The sequence below is a fragment of the Microtus pennsylvanicus genome, chromosome 2 (genome assembly GCF_037038515.1).
Source record: "Microtus pennsylvanicus isolate mMicPen1 chromosome 2, mMicPen1.hap1, whole genome shotgun sequence".
NCBI classification, from domain to species: Eukaryota; Metazoa; Chordata; class Mammalia; order Rodentia; family Cricetidae; genus Microtus; species Microtus pennsylvanicus.
Window position 1 is genome coordinate 135822801 of NC_134580.1, and position 19643 is coordinate 135842443.

At 38.8% G+C, this 19643-nt stretch overlaps 1 protein-coding gene across 1 annotated transcript in view; it reads left to right on the forward strand.

The window, feature by feature from the left end:
• The window catches only part of Top1 (DNA topoisomerase I), an 86634-nt gene that overhangs the window by 57326 nt on the left and 9665 nt on the right, over nt 1–19643 (forward strand). The window contains exons 9-14 of the mRNA XM_075962900.1: nt 2551–2666; nt 7248–7369; nt 8119–8241; nt 10906–11093; nt 11319–11463; nt 19136–19279. Coding sequence (XP_075819015.1) covers nt 2551–2666; nt 7248–7369; nt 8119–8241; nt 10906–11093; nt 11319–11463; nt 19136–19279 — 838 coding nt within the window. The remainder of the gene's footprint in view (nt 1–2550; nt 2667–7247; nt 7370–8118; nt 8242–10905; nt 11094–11318; nt 11464–19135; nt 19280–19643) is intronic.

Here is a 19643-nt window from a genome sequence, read left to right on the forward strand (position 1 = left end):
AGCAGCTTTCGTTTTCCTGCTCATCTGTGCAAGAACTGTCATCTTAGAAGGCTATATCCTCAATGCAGACTTGAGGTTCTAGTTAGGAGTCTATGCTGTCTGAGAGCAACAGGATTGTAGAGCCAGGTTTGTTGTAGTTGGCTCTACTTTCTTTGGTAATCAAGTCTTCCCCTTCTGGCCATACATTTATTTTAAGAGATCAAAACTTGTTTTATTTATTTATTTATTTTTTTGGTTCAGAGGGGAACTAGCTAGCCTTTTAAGATAGTTGGTTTGGAAGTTGACAGTTTTTTGCTTTAGATTATGCGTGCTTTTATCAAATCTCATTGTTTAGTTTGTGTGTTTGTCTCAAACACTGTCCAGTGGCATAGTATAAGCTGATAGAACTGCATAGAGTTCTGCTCTGTGTTGGGTTAAGTACACTTTTGTCTCTGGACTGACCTTGTAGAACCAAGTTCCACTCAGATTTAAGAAAACTTTGCAAAGGCCTATCTAAAGAAATGGCTCAGTGTTCCCGAACACCTGCTTCTCTTACAAAGGACCCAATTAGCTTTTTACATGGTAGCTCATTATCCTCTGTAACTGCCCTCTGTGCACTACCTGTGTATTGTATATAATATACATACATACATGCATGCAAGCACTCACATACATAAAACAAAAGTAAATCTTTAAAGAAAAAGAAAAGCATGCATAAATTCGTAGTGTTAAAAAGAAATTCTTGTCAAATCAACTGGCCATCTTTAAAGAAAAAACCAAAACAAGAGCCAAATTAATTCTAAACAACCGATTCTTTACGAAAAGACTTGAAACTGGACAGTTCATCACTAGTGCTAGGTTGGAATTTAAATGGTGTTTCAGGGAAAGTGCTAAAAGAAGTTAGGAATATAATATTGTAAAGGAATTAGTATTAAAAGACCAGGACTCGTGGGTCATGTCAGTGATAATGATTAAATAAAAAAGAAAAAAAATAATGAATATGGATTGTTGGTATTCTTCTCACATGTAATCTTCCCTTCATTCTAGTAGATAGCTTCTAGAAATCTATAGTGTTGGGTTTTAATCTCTGAATTTTTATAGGTCATAAAGTTTCGTGGTGAGATACTTGTTCACATCTGGAGACCTTGACTTGAGAAAGCATGCGCACCTACTTTTCTACTTTATATTCCCTTTTGCACTGCTGCACTTTTTTTTTCCAAGCAAACTTTTTTTTTCTTTTAATAAAATTGCTACTTAACTTGAAGCCAACCCTCAATCGAGGAGACATTTTGAATACATACATTTCTTAGTTGGTGGAATGTGTGTGGGGTGTTGTTCAAAGACAAAGTAATTTTATTTGAACAGTAATATATGTTGCTCTAATAATGCTGATACATTGGAGGATATGTTCCATTTTTCTGGCTAAACTGAAGTTTTTTCTTCAGGGAATCATTGAATCTTTCTCTTTTGCCCCCCTCCCCCCCCCTTTTTTTTTGAAAACAAGGTTTCTCTGTGTAACAGTTCTGGTTGTCCTAAAACTGGCTCTGTAGACCAGGTGGCCTCAAACTCAGGGACCCTGCCTTTGGAGTGCTGGGATTAAAGGTGTGTGCCACCACCACCTGGCTTTCATTGAATCTCTTAATTTGCTTAAATATTAAGTTGTCATAGTCCAGAAGAAAAACCATTTGAATTTGGAGGAATTGTAAGAAACGATTTGGAGTCTTAATTTTGAAACAATAGAGTTGCTGACAGGAATATAAGGGAAACATGGTGTTCTTCTGAACCCCTCCACAATTACACTATGACTGTTACAACAGACTTAAGCCACTTTAAGAAGCTTTCACATGGTCGCAGCGCTACCACTGCCTGGTTTTGATTTTCTTTTAAGTAAAGCGTTTCAGAAAATTATTTAACCTGCGGTTTATTTAGAATTTTGCAAGTGTTTGCTAGCTAGCTGGATATATTTAACTTCCTTAAACTCAGTGTGCCTCAGTTAAACTATTTCAATCCACTTGTTACATTTGAACTTTTTTGTTTGATTGTTTTGTTTTCTTAAAACAAAGTCTTTCTATATAGCCTTGGCTGTCCTAGAACTAGATATGTAGACCAGTCTGTCCTACAACTCAAGAGTTCTGCTTGCATCTGCCTTCTGAGTGCTGGGACTATAGGCGTGTGACATCCTGCCTGCCTGTGTTTTGTAATTTTCCCTAAACTTTCACCTGCATTTCATCAGTATAGTAATGCCTCCTTTTCGTATACCACTGTGGCATATTGTTAGAGTACCATGGTAGAACAGTTATCCCCATTTTCATATTCACTAGTTATTACTGGGCTCTTTGAATGATGGTCTTTATATCTACTATCTTTGTACTGAAACTGTTAAATGAAATAGTCACCACATTCTTTCATCAAGCTTGAAATTGTTGCCTTTTCAGTAAGAAGCAGGTTATTCTTATCCAGCCTTTGAATGAGTACCATCAGTTGCTTAATTATTTTAGCATTTGATAGGTAAGAATCTTTTTTTATTACATAAAGGGATCACTTAATAATTTTGTGCCTTGTCTTTGAAAGGTGGGAGGAAGAACGCTATCCTGAAGGCATCAAGTGGAAATTTTTAGAACATAAAGGGCCTGTCTTTGCTCCACCATATGAGCCTCTCCCAGAGGGTGTCAAGTTTTACTATGATGGTGAGTTATTTCAGGTCGTTTGAATTTTGACTAAGAGTTTGCTTCTGTTGGGATAGAAAGTGAAGGTGCCGCCTCTGCTGGACAGTCCTATGTAGTTGCTTCACTTTATTGACCTTGTGTGGTTTGGGAAAGGAACCTTGGGTGCTTAATTCATAAGGGCCCATTTGCTGCTTAAAAAAAATACCGTAAGTAAAGGGGCTATTGGTATCTTATCTGTAATCCTAAAAGGTTTATCTTTGGGGCTCATAGCCAGCCTATTGTCAGCTCATGGAAGGTTTTATCGGAACTCAGTTTCTAGGAAGCAGTAAAGCTGTTGTTCTGTTCTGAGGATTTGTTAGAAAAGCCTTACTCAAATAATAGCATTTTATTTTGGTGATAATAATATATACCAATAAACTGCTTATCATTAGATATAGTATTTGACAAAGGATTTAGCTGCCTTCATTCAGCCTGTAGATAGAAATCATAAACTGTATCACTCACTATGTAATGTAACACTGTCTTCAATGGGTGAATTTTAAAGGAATGTTCTGCCTAGGTCTCTTGTTTTTGTTTATTTACTTTTTTATTTATTTGTTTGTTTGTTTGTTTATTTTGAGACATTTTCTAACTACTGAGCTCTACCTGGCCTTGAACTTGCTAAGGTAGATCAGCTGGCCTTGAATTCAGTTCATCAACCTGCCTCTGCTCCTAGGCATGTGCCACCTTACTTGGTCTATTTGGTTTCTTGGAACTTTCCAAATTGGCTGAGAGTTATATCATCTGTGTTTTTGTCCTTAAGATGAGAGATTTGAGAGTAGTCTTTCACAAACCTTTTACTGACAGTGTACTGACAGTTTATGATATCCAACTCACCCCTTCATTTCAAAAGTTCTGTCCAGAGATGCTAGAGTCTTGTTTCTCAAACCCTACGTATGCTTAAGATTCACTAAGTATCTCTGGTCCCCTTTAATAAATGAGGGGTAGGACAGGGTGCTTCTGAACCAAATAGTCTCTTTGCCAATATGGAGAAACACTGGACAGGATAGTTACTAAGAAGTACCTGTGACAAGCACTCAGTTATTTAGAATGTCTTTGTTCATCAGCACTGCTTCAGGACTGTGGATGCCTGTGGGCTTATTAGCATCCAACATTTGAAATCTGGATATCAGAAAGGTTTTTTAAAATTTAAATTACAATATGACACTACAAAATGAAATGTTTAGGATCACCAAGATGGCTCCATAAGGCCACTTGCTGTGAAGCTTGATGACCTCAGTTTAGTCCCTAGTGTCCACATGGTGAAAGAAGCAAGCAATTCCTGCATGTTGTTAGTGACCACCATATTGTGCGCGTGCACACACACACACACACACACACACACACACACACACTAAATACGTGCAACTAAAAAAATAAGTGAAACTTGTGTGCTCCGTATCATTAAAGATTATGTGACATTACTTTAGGATTTAAAACAATGTATGAAACAAATTTGTTATAAACCTGGGTCTCATCCTCAACATAACTCATTTCTTTCTTTCTCTCTCTTTTTTCTTTTTTTCCTTTATTTATTTGTTTGTTTGTTTATTTATTTATTGAGACAGGGTCTCACTACATAGCCTTGGCTGGCCTTGAGCTCAGAGGTCTACCTGTCTCTACCTCCTGAGCGCTGGAATTAAGATGTGCATCATCATGCCCAGCCTGATACTTCATTTCTTTACACACACATACCCCACATCAAGCACCACAAAATCTGGATGGGGATGGGGGAGAAGTGAAAGCCTAAATACTTTTGGTTTCAGATGTTTCCAATGAGGGATGTTCAACTAGTTTTGACCATAGGGCTCATTCTGTACATCAGGATGAATATGCTTGTATTCAGACACTCAAATCTTATCAATAGATAGAAACTACTAATTCAAACTATTTAAGAAGTTGACAGCATAAAACACTTCATGGTCTGACTGCAAAACAGTTTGATCAAAAAGTACAAGATAACCTACATACTGGGTGATTCCTGGAGACTCTTATAAAAATAGTTGAAAGAACATAAAATCTAAGGCCTTGGAAAAGACAATTGCTGGTATTTTGTAACCTGTGTGGGCTTATTAGCTTTAGAAAGCTGAGCTGGAAAAGCCACACTGTGAAAGTCAAGGTGATGAAGGATGGATACTAGATCCTTTCTCTTGGGGTCTCTCTTACTTTTCAGTATAGGAAACTAAGGCCCGGAAAAGCACATTGTTGGCTATGGTTCATTCCTCCATTTTCCTAGCCCTCCACTATAGGAACACTGGTGTTTTCTCTGTTGGTTCTCCTGGTATTTCCTCCCTGTGGCTGTAAAACTCCTAACTGATTTGTTAATCCAAGCTGATGAGTAAGTACTGGTAGACAGGACCTGGTTGTTGAAACACAGAATGGCAGCCTCAGCTCTGAACCTCCACTGACAGCTGACTCAGCAGTTTCTGTTTCCAGGCTTTCAGCTTCCTTCACAGAGTACTATTGCTGGAAACTTATACTGTAGGAGCGCTTGTTTAATCTTTCCACAGCCTGTTTACAACAAAAAAAAGTCATAGTAGTGATTTATTGGGACAAACCCAGTGAAATAGTTCCAAAGATACCCTCATCCCCAAAATAAAAACATTATTGAATATTTAGTTTATGTGAAACATATCAGGGAACTCATTAATTTAAATTTGTTCCTATCTATTTTTGTTTTGAGACAGTGGTTATATAGCCTAGACTAGCTTCAAACACACAATCCTCCTGTCTCAGCCTTTTGAATGGTACAGTTATAGGCCAGTGCCACCTTGGCTTCATTATTTTTTCTTTATATTTGAAACACGTTGCAGTTTTGGTAGCAACTCTAATTCATACCTGAGGGTGGGGTGGGGGAGGAGCAGAAACCTCTTCCTCAAAGTCTTTTTTCAAAACAGAAGCTTGAAGGACCGAGGAGGAACTAACTACACCACCTATTGGCCTTTTAAATTACGTCTTCTAAGCTGATCCTCCGCTACAACACAAGTTTCAGTTTTGTCCTATATTCCCGGTGTTCCTACAGCCAGGAAGAGCTCTTCCAGACATTATAAGATAAGATGTCTTCTGAACTGTACAAGGAGTAGGCTTCTGGTTAACTTTTAGATTTTTGTAATGAATGTGAATACTTTTGAATTATTAGTACTTACATAATTGTAAATACATGGGATTATATTTAATCTCATTTAGTATGCAGCCAAATGTTATTGTACTTCTTTATAGCATCATAAAGTTTGTTTTGTTTTTGTTTTTAAAGAAAAGATAGAAATTGGCCCTAGGAATACAATATTCTCTTTGAATATTTGATAGGTTAAACTCGTACTTTCCTTTCGCTGATGGTTATGATCTAAGATACACAAAACCTATGCCTCCTCCAAAATTCCCTTATTAGTTTAGTGGCTTTCCTTATGAACACAGGGGCTTTTTAAGAGCAGTTTTTACATATACTTATATGCTGCCCAGACCCAGCCATACCTTGTGCTGTGGATTGTTTGGGATATTCTGAAAGAGGTGAGTTCCTGGTGCTGTTCCCAGTGTTTCAGTTGCAATGTATTTCACTGTATGTGTACACTAGTGTTGCAAAAGTGCCATTTCTGGCTAGGAGGATGAGTCAGTGGGTAAAGTACTTGCTGTTCAAGCCTAATGACCTAAGGTTGTTCTCTTAGAACCCACATCAAAGTTGGATGAAGTAGCATGCTTGTCTGTAATTCCATCATGTCCCTATGGAGGAATGGCATGAGCTTTTGTGCCAGTTATGGATAATGTAGCAGTGAACCAGAGTGACCTTATTACAAAATAAGATGGAAGGCAAGGTTCTGACCCCACATGGGCACTGTTGCACACATACATACACACAGGCACACATGCGCATACACACACAATACAGTTTTTGATTCTAGGTCTAGGATTGAGGCCTCTCAAACTTGTTATAATAACAAACTTATGTGTGATGCTTTTGGTCTGTGAACCATACTTTTATGTAGCAAGGTTCTAGAGGAAGGTCTTATTTAGTTGTTTTTTTTTTAATGTGGGAAATCTAGGCTTGCCTGCTATGAATATATATTTTTATTCATATTCCACCCACGTAACTTTGAAGAAGAAAGATGCCTATTTCTTTCCCCCACAATTCCTCTCTTCCACTCCCTGCCCCTATCCTTTCCTCCCCTTCTTGAACAGAGGCTGCTTAGCTTAGCAGTGGCAGGAGTCCTTCTGAGGATTTGATTTTTAAAAACCATTGAAGAGGTGTAAAGGACCCTGCTTGCTGAAAGGAAAAGGAAGAGTGGCTGGGCCTTCCCCAGGTCATCCCTGTCCTGAGCAGGCACCTGGGAACAATTAACTGGCATAGTCTCCAAAAAAAGACCCAGGTAAATATCTACTAAAGAGAAGGAGAAATTTTATAAGTAGATATATATAACAGTATGTTGCTCTGTTGTTGTTATAATTATGTATCAGCAGACCTTTGTACACTTTGGAGAGGTAAGCCATCAGTAAAGATGTCTCCAGTATTCAGTACACATAGAATATGAATGATGTTCCTCACTGATTTGAATCATTTTCTTCCTTTAGGTAAAGTTATGAAGCTGAGTCCCAAAGCAGAAGAAGTAGCTACATTCTTTGCAAAAATGCTTGACCATGAATATACTACTAAGGAAATATTCAGAAAAAATTTCTTTAAAGATTGGAGAAAGGTATTATGGCCCATGTGTTCATATCTTAATAGTTCACAAAAGTGCTGACTGGGAGGTAAAGCCCATGCATTAATATTTTAATAGCTTGTTTTTTTTTCTTTTTCTTTTTTTAAAAAATGCAAACTATAGTTTAATCAATCTTTTTTTTGAATTTTATTATAGTAAAAGATGTATGTCTAAATATTTTTCTTCTCAGCTTTCATGTGACACAGAAAGGAGAATTGATCAGATGGTTAAACAGAAAACCCCGATTCTAGCTGAACAAAGGACAGTTTCTTCTTGCAGGGATTGTCCTGTGCTGTCTCTGCACAGGAATAATCTGACCTCATATTCCATTTTAATTCATATTGGCTCTACTTATACTGTTAGCCTAGGTAAAAATTGCATTGTCTCCACTTGGATAATGTAAACAAGCTGAGTTAAAATTTACCAACTAAGGCTCTCTAAAGCCAGATTTAATAAGAACAGGAGTAGTAGTTCTACAGGAAAATAAGAAAAAGTGTTTCTCTCATTCCTAAAGTAACTTATTAATGTGTTTCTAAGGTTTGTATTTTTGTCAAGAATCCCCCTCAAAAATGAGTAGTTTTTCTCCACTTAAAATATTTTTATATTAAAAGAATACAGTTTATAACAGAACAACTCTCCAGCCCCCCAAGAAAAAAACACCTTACCGAGATTGGCTACCTTTCTAGACATCTAGAAATAGAGGAGAACTTATCAATATATTTATATTCTTTGTATTTAACTAGGAAATGACTAATGACGAGAAAAATACGATTACCAACCTAAGCAAATGCGACTTCACACAAATGAGCCAGTATTTCAAAGCCCAGTCGGAAGCTCGGAAGCAGATGAGCAAGGAAGAAAAACTGGTATGATAGAATTTATTAAACTAGAAAATTTTGAATAGTAATTACTTGTCTAATTTTATTGATTCTTGTGGCATAACATTAATTTCGTTAATGTTATTTTTGTGTTAAAGATTCACTTAGTAAAGTCTATGATTTTTTAATTTAGAATGAGCTTTGTGAGTACTTCAGTAACAATCAATAACTTTACTGCTGTAGCGTTTAAGTCTGAGGAGCCATGTTCCTCAGCAGCTACAGGTACTCAGGTTTAAGACACATGAAATAATACTGACCATGTGCCTACCCATTGTTTTGAGATATTTTCCTTTGGTATCTATCCACTATTGTCCATCTCCATTCCCCAGTGTTGGTTACACTTACTATGAAAGGTCCTTTAGTATCTAATGTGTGTGTTCTCTGAGCCACCTGTTTTCATAAACAGATGCGGCTATTTTCATATTCTGAGTAGTTGGAACAAACAATATAGCCTTCAATCTTAAAATATTTTCTATTTAGAAAAAGTTGCCACGCCCTAATTTAGAGAAATCTTAAGGTAGGTTTTATGCCTAACCAGCATCCAGAAGTTAAGAATTTCAAAGAGATTTTTGTACTTTATGGTGTTGTAGTCTTGGAATTTTAAAGGACTTGTAATTTAAGTAACTTAATATTATTTTGGTCCATTCTTTTAGATTATTGAGTTACTCTAAATGGCAACTATCTAGCTGTGTTGGTACATGCCTTTAATCCCATTTTTCATTTTAGGTTTGTTTTATCTGTTGTTTTCCAAGTCACTGAAATTTGGTCTATTATTTACTTAGGGAAATTTTAAGTTTTTAGTTGTATTTGAATGCATGCATGTGTATGTTGTTACACTTGGAGACCAGATGTCAGATTGCCTAGAGCTGTTACATGAGGTTATGAGCTGCCCAGCATGGGTGCTAGGAACTGCCTTAACCATGGAGCCATTTCTACAGCACCAGTGTTTTTAAATATAAAGTTTACTTTGGACCTTGCTCTTGGAATACTAGTCCAAATAACAACACTGTTATAAACATTGCCTTGTCTAAGCCCCTGGCAAGGTTACTTGTGGCCAGTAAGTTGAGCAGGGCTTGGTTATTGAATCACTACATGGAATTCATTCATCTATGGGCCATGATGTTGAACTCTTATAATCTCAGAACTGGGAAGACGTAAGCCAGGAGGATCAAGAGTTTAAGAAAAGCAAGGCCCTGTCTAATAGCCAAAAACAGTAACTAGGCAGTGTTGACAGAGGTCCCTGGACACCACCTAGAAGCATGCTGTTGGGTATTCTTAAAACACTATTTAAGTGTTTTGTGGTGGGTGGGGCCTCTTAATGGGACTGCAAAGTTTTTTCAACTAAAGCTGAGTCAGGAAGTCTCTCTTAAATGAGACACACTTGCCTCTAGCAAAGAGAGCTCACCTGAGAAAATGCTGCTACCAAGAAGCCGTGCTTAACTCTGTTCTTTTGTGTCTAGGATTATTTCCCAAGCTCTCTCAAATTTTATGTGGATTATAGTTGCCCCACTTTGGGTGCCATTTTTTTTTTTTTGACAGAGGTTTCTGTCCTGCCCTGTCCTGCAACTCTTCAGTCCCAAAGAAATACACAGAGGTCTGCATTAATCATAAACTGGTTGGCCTATTAGCTCAGGCTTCTTACTAAGTCTTACATCCTACATTAACCTATAATTCTTGTGTGTGTCAGTGTGTGGCTTGCTACCTTTTATTAGTGAGTCTTCCTCTGTGTCTGGGTTAAGATTGCAAACTGAGTCAGTCTTTTCTCTTCCCAGAATTCTCAGATTCTCGTTGCCCTGCCTATACTTCCTGCCTGGCTACTGGCCAATCAACATTTTATTAAAACAATACAAGTGACAGGATACAAGATTTATTTATTTACTATGTATACATTATTCAGCCGGCATGTCAGAAGAGGGCACCAGATCTCATCATGGATTGGTTGTGAGCCACCATGTGGTTGCTGGGAATTGAGCTCAAGACTTCTGGAAGAATAGCCAGTGCTCTCAACCTCTGAGCCATCTCTCTAACCCTCACAGTATTAATTTTTAAGGTTAACATTTAAAAATATCTAGGTAGAACTAGGACTACAACAACTCATTTGCCTGAAGGTGGCTTGCATGAAGAAGCCCTGGCTCCCAGAACTGCATAAAACCATGCATGGTGGTTGTACATTTCTGTAATAGCAATCAATCCTTGGGAAGTGGAGACTAGAATATCAGAAATTTAAGATCATTTTAAGTTGTAGAGAGTTTGAAGAAAACCTGGGATACATGATTCATGAGACCATGTTTTTAAAACTAAGTTGAATTGAAAATAAGTGACATTCATAGGTCTGTACCCTTTACAATAGAAGACCAAGGGTTGATGCTGTAGCTCAATGATAGAGTACTTATCTGGTATACATTAGATTTAGTTCAGCAGTACTACAAAAGCCACAAGTGAGAACCTGTGTAAAGTCATTTATTCTCAGTAGATCTTTTGGCAATTTATTATGTATAAGTTTAAGATCCAGTAGACATTTTCCTTTATTTGAGTTTATTTCTGAGCAAATGTTGGTCTTTACCTCTTGGTCTTTCTCTCACAAGAGATAAAATTAAGTAAGTTTTAGCAGGCAGGAGTTTAAAATAAAGTACTTCCTTGCTCTTATTTCAGAAAATCAAAGAAGAAAATGAAAAATTATTGAAAGAATATGGCTTTTGTGTTATGGATAATCATAGAGAACGGATTGCCAACTTCAAGATAGAGCCTCCAGGGCTTTTCCGTGGCCGGGGTAACCATCCCAAGATGGGCATGCTGAAGAGAAGGATCATGCCTGAGGACATCATTATCAACTGTAGCAAGTGAGCACGAAGGTTCATCTTTAGGGTCAAAGCTGGTGGTTGGGGCTATGAAAAGAGCTTTTTATGTTTCCATGGGTAGATTTCCAAATTTTTGTTCAGAATTGCGACGGCTGGGAGGTGGTTGAAAATACATACTTAGCAGATAGGTCCACTTCTGGTTATGAAAAGGGACATGGTTTGTCACTTTTCATTTTATTTACCTAGTCTGCATGGTTATTTTCACAGAGATGCCAAGGTTCCTTCTCCTCCTCCAGGACATAAATGGAAAGAAGTCCGACATGATAACAAGGTTACTTGGCTGGTCTCCTGGACAGAGAATATCCAGGGTTCTATTAAATACATCATGCTGAATCCCAGTTCACGAATCAAGGTAAGCATAACTATAGGCTACACCTTAGTGGGGCTGATAATATCTTTCTTTTTTTATTGCCTTGCAGTGTGCTTTTACAAGTTTAAAACTTAGACCTTCTGCCTGGCAGTGGTGGCACAAGCCTTTAATCCCAGCACTTGGAAGGCAGAGACAGGCGGGTCTCTGTGAGTTCAAGGCCAGCCTGGCATCCATGCAAGTTTCAGGACAGCCGGGACTGTTACAACAGAGAAACCCTGTCTTGAAATACCCTTCTTCCCAATCCCCCCCCCCCCAAAAAAAATTAAAAACAAAACAAACCTCATCTCATTTCCTCAAAGGAGGCAAGTGCTTTCATGGTTATCATTACCTGCTAACCTCCCAAAGATGTTTCCGTTTGTGTCCTGTTGTATTTATGGTCATAGCAATTGCGCAGATGCATCTCTTGCATTCACAGTTACTGCTTACTGTCTGGTAGTCAGGATGTGAGAAGTGTAGGAATTTTTTTCTATGAATGTAGATACAAGCTATAAAACCTAGAGTCTTATATATTGGCTTCCTAAGGTCTCACGTGAATAAGTTCCTTTAAGAACAGATGTGATTTCATGTATTGAAAGCCCACCATATATTATCTTACACACTCGTGGTGTTTTTAATTATTAGACTTATTGAAAGGGACTGTCTTGCTCTCTTGTTAGCTAACTAGCTATATGCTCTGAAGAGTTCTACAAGCTTCCTCCATCAGACATTGTGGAAATGTGAATTACAACTAAAAGAGCAAAAACAGCCAAGGGATTAGTTCTATGTAATGTAGAACTGTTTTCCATTCAATAGTCTGAAGCTAAAGACTTTAGAAACACTTGTTTATAAGGATTTAGTTTGTTAATATTTGAGAGTTAGAGGTGGAAAAAGCTATGTAGATAGATGTATACTTTCTAGCTTACACCCTGTGGTCTGACATATGTCTCTACTTTCTTATTGAAAAATACCACCTGGGTATGTTTTTCTGGTTCTGAGTAAGTATAGAATCAAGAAGGAGAGTAGAGAAAGAAAGTTAAAAATCATGCTATTCTCCCTTGTGTAATTAGCTTACAGAGCTATAGAAGTGGGTAAGCTATGTAAGTTTTATTCCTTGACACACTTGAAGGTTGGTGGGCAAATTGTATAAGGATTCAGTTGTGTTAGAAGAAAGGTAACTGTTATTAATAGAGTAGTTTTTTTAAAATTAAATTTATAGTTTATTTTTTATTTCATATGCACTCATTTGTGTGCATGTATGTCTGTGTGAAGGTGTAGATCACCTGAAACTGAAGTTACAGGCAGTTATGAGCTGCCATGTGGTGCTTGGCGATGAGTTGGGGTCCTCTGGAAGAAAGAATAGCCAGTGCTTCTATCTGCTGAGCTATCTCTTGAGCCCCTAGTTGTTTTTCTTAACATCCTTAATACTCTTTTTTTTTTTTTTAAGGAGGAAGTCAGATTAAAGTTAGGTGTTTAAAGAGGTCTTCTAAGCACATTGGGGTGCCTATGGACAAAAGAGGGTACATAGGGAATATGTTAATCAGAAACTGTCGAATACGGTTGGGGGAAATGGCATGATAGGTAAGACCTGACCTGAGTTTATGTCTCCAGCACCCACATAAAGCTAGGCAAAGCCAGGCATGCCTGATGATAGGAACCCACTCATCAGCCAGCTTAGCTGAGATTGTGAGTTTCAGGTTCGGTAAGAGATCCTGTCTTAATCAGGTGGAGGGGCTAAAGGGATGGCTCAGTAGCTAAGAGCACTGGTGTTTTTTCCAGATGACTGGAGTTAAATTCCCAGCACCCACATGGCAGCTCACAACCAGTTCAGTTCCAGGGCATCTGATGCCTTCTTCCAGCCTCTGGGTACTACATGTATGTGGTACACACGCAAAATACCCATAGTACATTTAAAAAAATAAATCGTTTAAAAATAAGGTGTAGGGTCTCTTTTTGCTTGCACAGGGATTTGTGCCTACATGCACACGTGCATATATCACACACCACAATGTATGTGTACTATCTACACTACAACTACTAAGTAGTGGTGGATCCATAACATCATGAATATACTAAATGTCATACACTAATAGTAAATTCTATGTATATCACCACAGGCAAAAACTTGTCAATCTATGATGAATATTATTTTAGTGTTGAAAGGCTTTTTCATGTAAGTTGATATTTAATAACCATAACAGGGTCCGCTTTGTAGATGAATAAATTTAGTCTGTGGGAATTAAAAAAAAAACTCCTACATCTGATAGCTGGTAACTCTGTCAGTCTTCTTGGAAAGTAATTTAGATCTCTAATCTCATGCTCTCCCATGACATCCTGCAGTTAAATTGTGGCCAGTCTTAAATAGCATGCCAAAGAAAAGACTGTGTTCTGTTCCAGGAAAAGAACCACTTAAGGACTTTGAATGGAAGGGTGTCTTAAACAGGTTACCAACTTTAGCAAGATTAGTAGGAATGACATGTAATCACTGCAATAAATATAAGCTGTGATAAATGCTGCTGAGCAGAGTAGGAATACCATTTAAGTGTATACCTCAGGGGTTGATCTTATCTCAGTTTCAGGGAAAGCTTCCCAAAAAGATAATATTTAAGATTTGATTTATGAGATGAATAGGAATTTTATTTGTCTGTGGAAAGAGAAACAAAAGGAATTAGCTTTCCGAGAGAGAATGAGACCTTCTGAAATCTCTGCCATGAGAAAGAAGGGCTCAGATATTTGGACAGCAGTAAAAATACCCACCAGCATTGTTGGCTTAATTTGTGTAAAAAAGAGACATGAAGAAGGCCCCACAGAGGGATACAGGCTGGGACTTTAGCTCCAAGTCTTTTTTTCCCCTTTTTTTATTCCTTCCTCTCTCCTTCCTTCCTTCCTTCCTTCCTTCCTTCCTTCCTTCCTTCCTTCCTTCCTTCCTTCCTTCCTTCCTTCCTTCCTTCCTTCCTGTAGTAATAAGGGCGGCAGGGCTGCGTCCCCAGCACCCCGGCTGCCTGGTTAGCTTATGCCCGAAATAACAACACACAAACTGTATTCATTTAATCACTGCTTGGCCCATTTCTATCTAGCCTCTTCTAGGCTAATTCTCACATATTAATTTAGCCCATTTCTAATCATCTGTGTAGCGCTCCTTGGTGCGCTTACCTGGAAGATTCTAGCCTATGTCCATTCTGGGACGGAGCTTCATCGCATGCGTCTGCCTGGGAGCTGGGAGCACGTGGAGTCTGAGCTGACTTCCTCTTCCACCCAGTGTTCTGTTCTGTTTACTCCTCCCACCTATCTTCTAACCAATGAGGGCCAAGCAGTTTCTTTTTATTTAACCAATGACCTTCCTCCATCTCCTTCCTTCCTTCCTTCCTTCCTTCCTTCCTTCCTTCCTTCCTTCCTTCCTTCCTTCCTTCCTTCCTTCTTTTCTTTTTTTAAAACAATTCCTAAGTCCAAAAGGAAACTACTAACCTAGATCTTAAAGAGAAAAATAGGCTTGACTTGTGGCATAATTGATAGTTGTGACTACTCGGTGAAGCCTAGATTTCACACAAACAGGAAATTAGGCCACAAGACAACTGTTGTTCTTCAGGCAAGAAACTGTAGAGAAGGCAGATAATGGCAATGGCAGTGGAGAAAGGGAAATAGATTCCAAATATATGGTTGTTGTGTTCTATTATAGGCAAAGATTATAATGGATTGTAATTCTCACAAGAGTGAGTTCCTTGTTAGGCAAACTAGAGTACCACCTTAATTAGAGCGGAAAGCCAGCCAGTTTTACCCAGACAATAACTGGACAACTGCATAGCAAGTATTTTTTCCAGGTTTCTTAGACAGTGGCTAAGATAGTAAACTTGAGAATCACCCAGAGATTATCCCTGTCTAGATGCATATGCCCAAGATACACTTGAGTCAACTGGGATGAGATTCCCAAAAAAAAAGTCATTATCAAAGAGGTGATGTTGTTGACCCAGGGGTGAGGTAGTGCCTCTGGCTTCTTTTTGTTTTTGTTATTTTGGGTGTGTTCTCTCTCTCTCTCTCTCTCTCTCTCTCTCTCTCTCTCTCTCTCTCTCTCTCTCTCTCTCTCTCTCTCTCTCTCTCTCTCTCTCTCTCTTTTGAGACAGGGTTTCTCTGTAGCTTTGGAGCCTGTCCTGAAACTAGCTCTTGTATCTCAGGCTGGTCTCGAACTCACAGAGATCCGCCTTCCTCTGCCTCCAGGTTGCTGGGATTAAAGGTGTGCACCACCACCGCCCGGCTGCCTCTGGCTTCTTGAACTTGTTCTCAGTCCTGTTTTAAGCTGTCTTCCCTTTAACAAAACAGCAATGTATTCAGAGGTTGGGGTTTGATAATACCTTGAATAGTTTTTAATTTTGTGTTGCTACCCAGAGAAGCATTCTTTTCTTAAATAAGTTTTTTCTTCTCTTAAACAAAGGTTCAAGCTTTAGGAGTTTTGGGAGTTGTTGTTTTAATTTGTTTTTATTTTATGCATATGAGTGTTTTGCCTGCATGAATGTATGTGCGCTGTGTTGTATGCCTCGTGGCCGTGAAGTCCAGATAAAGGCCTGAACAGTAGGAACAGTGTTGAGTTACTGGAAACCAAATGTAGTTCCTCTGTAAGAGTAACAAGTGCTCTTAACCTCTGGCCATTTCTGAGTTTTATTTTTAATAAATTATTTCAACTATGTAAGAATAGATATATAATAAATTCTTGACCCTAACATCTGACATTGTCATGGCACCATATTCAATATATTCAATCACTTAATAACAAAAAGTATTCTGATATGCTGGACATTGTGGTACAAACTTTTAATCCTAGTATTTGGAAGGTCTTGGTTTTGTTGTTGTTGTTTTTCCTCTTAAATTCTGTTAGATTTCACATGGTACAGTGGATGCTACCATGCCGTACACATAGGAATCTATGGGTGGCACTAACTATACTCACTGAGTTATCATAAAACCAAAAACTTGAAGTTGGTGGGTATGGAGGGCTTGAGGAAAAATGAGAGATAGATAAGATCATATTTCATTGTATACATGTGTGACACTTTTAAAAATACAGATGTGGCAATTCATAATAATAATAATAAAGCTGGGCATGGTAATGCTTGTAAACCCAGCTCTGGGGAGGTAGAGCCAGGATTCCTGGGCCTGGCTTGTCCAACAATCTGGCCTAAGTGGTGAGTTCCAGGTCAGTGAGAGACCCTATCTCAGAAACAAGCATCTGACCATGCTGAGTTTGTCTTACATTGATGGAGGAAGGTCATTGGTTAAAAAAATAAAGAAACTGCCTTGGCCCATTTTATTGGTTAGAACATAGGTGGGTGGAGTAAACAGAACAGAATGCTGGGAGGAAGAGGAAGTGAGCTCAGAGACGCCATGCTCCCCCTCTCCCAGGCAGAGGCAATAGCTCTGCTCTCTGAGGCAGACGCCCACCATGTCAGACATGCTCAATCTTTCCTGGTAAGCGCACCTCGTGGTGCTACATAGATTATTAGAAATGGGTTAAGAGGCTGAAACTAATGGGCCAGGCAGTGTTTAAAAGAATACAGTTTGTGTGTTGTTATTTCGAGGCATAAGCTAGCCAGGCGGCCGGGGTGCCAGGGACGCAGCCCCGCCGCTCCTATTACTACATTACATGTTCAAAGTGCAGTGGCAAATGGCATCTTTCTCAATACGGATTCCTACGAAGGGCTCAAAGACGAATTCAACTCACTTCCTTCTCTGCAGCCTTGACTCATCTGCCTGTTTTACTGAGTGGATAAGTATCTAGATTTATAAGAGAAAGTATGGTGATCGTTGGTTTATAACTGACACTAACTAGTTTTCTCTCTATTATGGAGAGGTTGCCAACTAGGGAAAGAGGAGAGGGAGTCAAGGTTCCTACAATAGCTGTGTTGTTTTACCAAACTGCTTTTCTACTCCACATCAGTAATCTCTCCAGCCCCAGATTCTTGTACTCTTCAGAACCTGTTTTTTTTCCGGGTTAATTTCAAACTCTTTGCCTATATGGAATTTTCCTAATCTTTCTTGTTTTGACATTATTAGTCCTTGCTTGTGGGTCTCTTTTCACTCAGGATGGTAGCAGAAATCAGTTTTTTAATGATGATTTTTAAAATCTTTTAATGATAGTTATTATTTAAGAATTTCATGTATACATACAGTTTATTTGGATCACTCCCAACTTCCCACCTTCACCTATTCCATGTTAAACACACACACCTTCCTCTGAATTTCATGGCAACTCTTTTTAGTAACCCACTCAGTTGAACTAGTGGTGCCCACATATGCATGGGTATGGCCTTCCACTGGGGCATGGGCAAGCTACCAGGTACCACACCTCTAAAGAAAACTAAGCACAACACCAACAGTCACCAAATGTCAGGAACTCCTCAGCTACAAGTTGGGACTTGTGTACACTTCCCTCCCCACTCCATACAGGAATGCTGACTGGCTTGATCCTATGCAGGCAACCACAGCTGCTGTGAGTTCTTATAGAATGGCACTACCATGTCCAGAAGACACTTTGGGCCCAGTCCTCACTAACCTGTGCCTCAAATAGTCTTTCAATCACCTTTTCCAATGCTTCCTGAACCTTGAGGTCAGAGTGTGTGATATAGAGGTCCCATTCATGGCTGAGCATCCCACAGTCATTGGTTCTCTGTACTTAAGATTATTTGCAGCCTTGGTATTAACTACATCTATATTTTGCACAAGTTTTGCTGATGAGGACCAAGAGCTGCGCTAGTCTGTGGGTATAGAAATGTGTATTTAGAAGACAGCTTTTTACCTCCATATCTATTTAGCAAAATCATGGTAGTACCTTCATGCCTCAGACATATGAGCTCCCGAGCCACAGGTTCTCGGTTAGGTTTCCAGTATCAGGCATGTGTAACATTTTTATAACATTTCATGGGCTTTCAGATCAGACCTCAGGCTTTATGCCAAAAGCTCCAAAGAAGGAGAGAAGGTATCCCCAGAAACATTGTTTTTCTCAGTCTCACCAGACCCTGCTTTTTAATATAGAAGTTAGAATCTATAACTGTTAATGGAAGTCATTGTGTTCCTTGCTAATTACATGTAGTCTTAGGTTTTGTTTTTTTTTTTGATAGCTCCGTGAAACTCAATGGCTGTCTTAAATTTATTAGAAATCAGTGCTAGCAGAAAACTGGTATTGAATCTGAGATTCGGGAGCAAGACTGTGGTGCATGTGAGGGACTGGGAATGCATCTGTTCTTTATGTTGACAGAAGTCAGTTTGGGGGGCTAGAGATATGGCTCAGTGATTAAGAGCACTGGCTGTTCTTCCAGAGTCATGAGTTCAATTCCCAACAAACACATGGTAGCTCACAAGATCTGATGCCCTTTTCTGGCCTGCAGGCATACATGTAGACAGAACACTATATACATAATAAATGAAATATTAAGTAAGTTTAGGGTCATGGCTTGTGGGCTTCTACCAAGAGTGTGAACATTTTATAGACTCGGAAGCTTTTTTAGCAATTATACGCGGGTCTGTTGTGCTTAATGGAAGTATAACAGGTTAAATAAATGCTCCAGACTTTCTCTTCAGTTCTGTGATTTCAGCATTGCTTTAAGCTCTGGTTATACTCTTTTATTCAGAGCTCTGAATATTCAGTATGTTATTCTACACTCTGTAAATAATCCACCTTTGGATTCTACAGGGTGAGAAAGACTGGCAGAAATACGAGACTGCTCGGCGGCTGAAGAAATGTGTGGACAAGATCCGAAATCAGTATCGGGAAGACTGGAAGTCCAAAGAGATGAAAGTTCGGCAGAGAGCTGTAGCACTGTACTTCATTGATAAGGTGGGAGCAGGTTCCTTTATTCACTTTGGACAGTTCTGTTTACAGGTATAGGGAGTATCAGCTCTGTAAGTATAGGGTCGGGAGGATTTATCTGCTGTGTGACTTATCACCAAGTCTATCCTAGTAGGAAAAGTAGATGTGGCTACAAAGAGGCATCCACAATACGTTTGCTGTTGAGTACTCCTCATCTTTGTAACAGAAGGTTCTACATAAATTGAATTTTTCTTTTAGGGGGCAGTGAAGATAACTGTGATACTTTAAAACTTTTTTTACTACCTTAACCTATAATGCGAAAGTACTTATTTTATGTCAAAGTCCAACACACATATTTGTTTCTATGCAATCAGTTCAGAAATTGCACAAA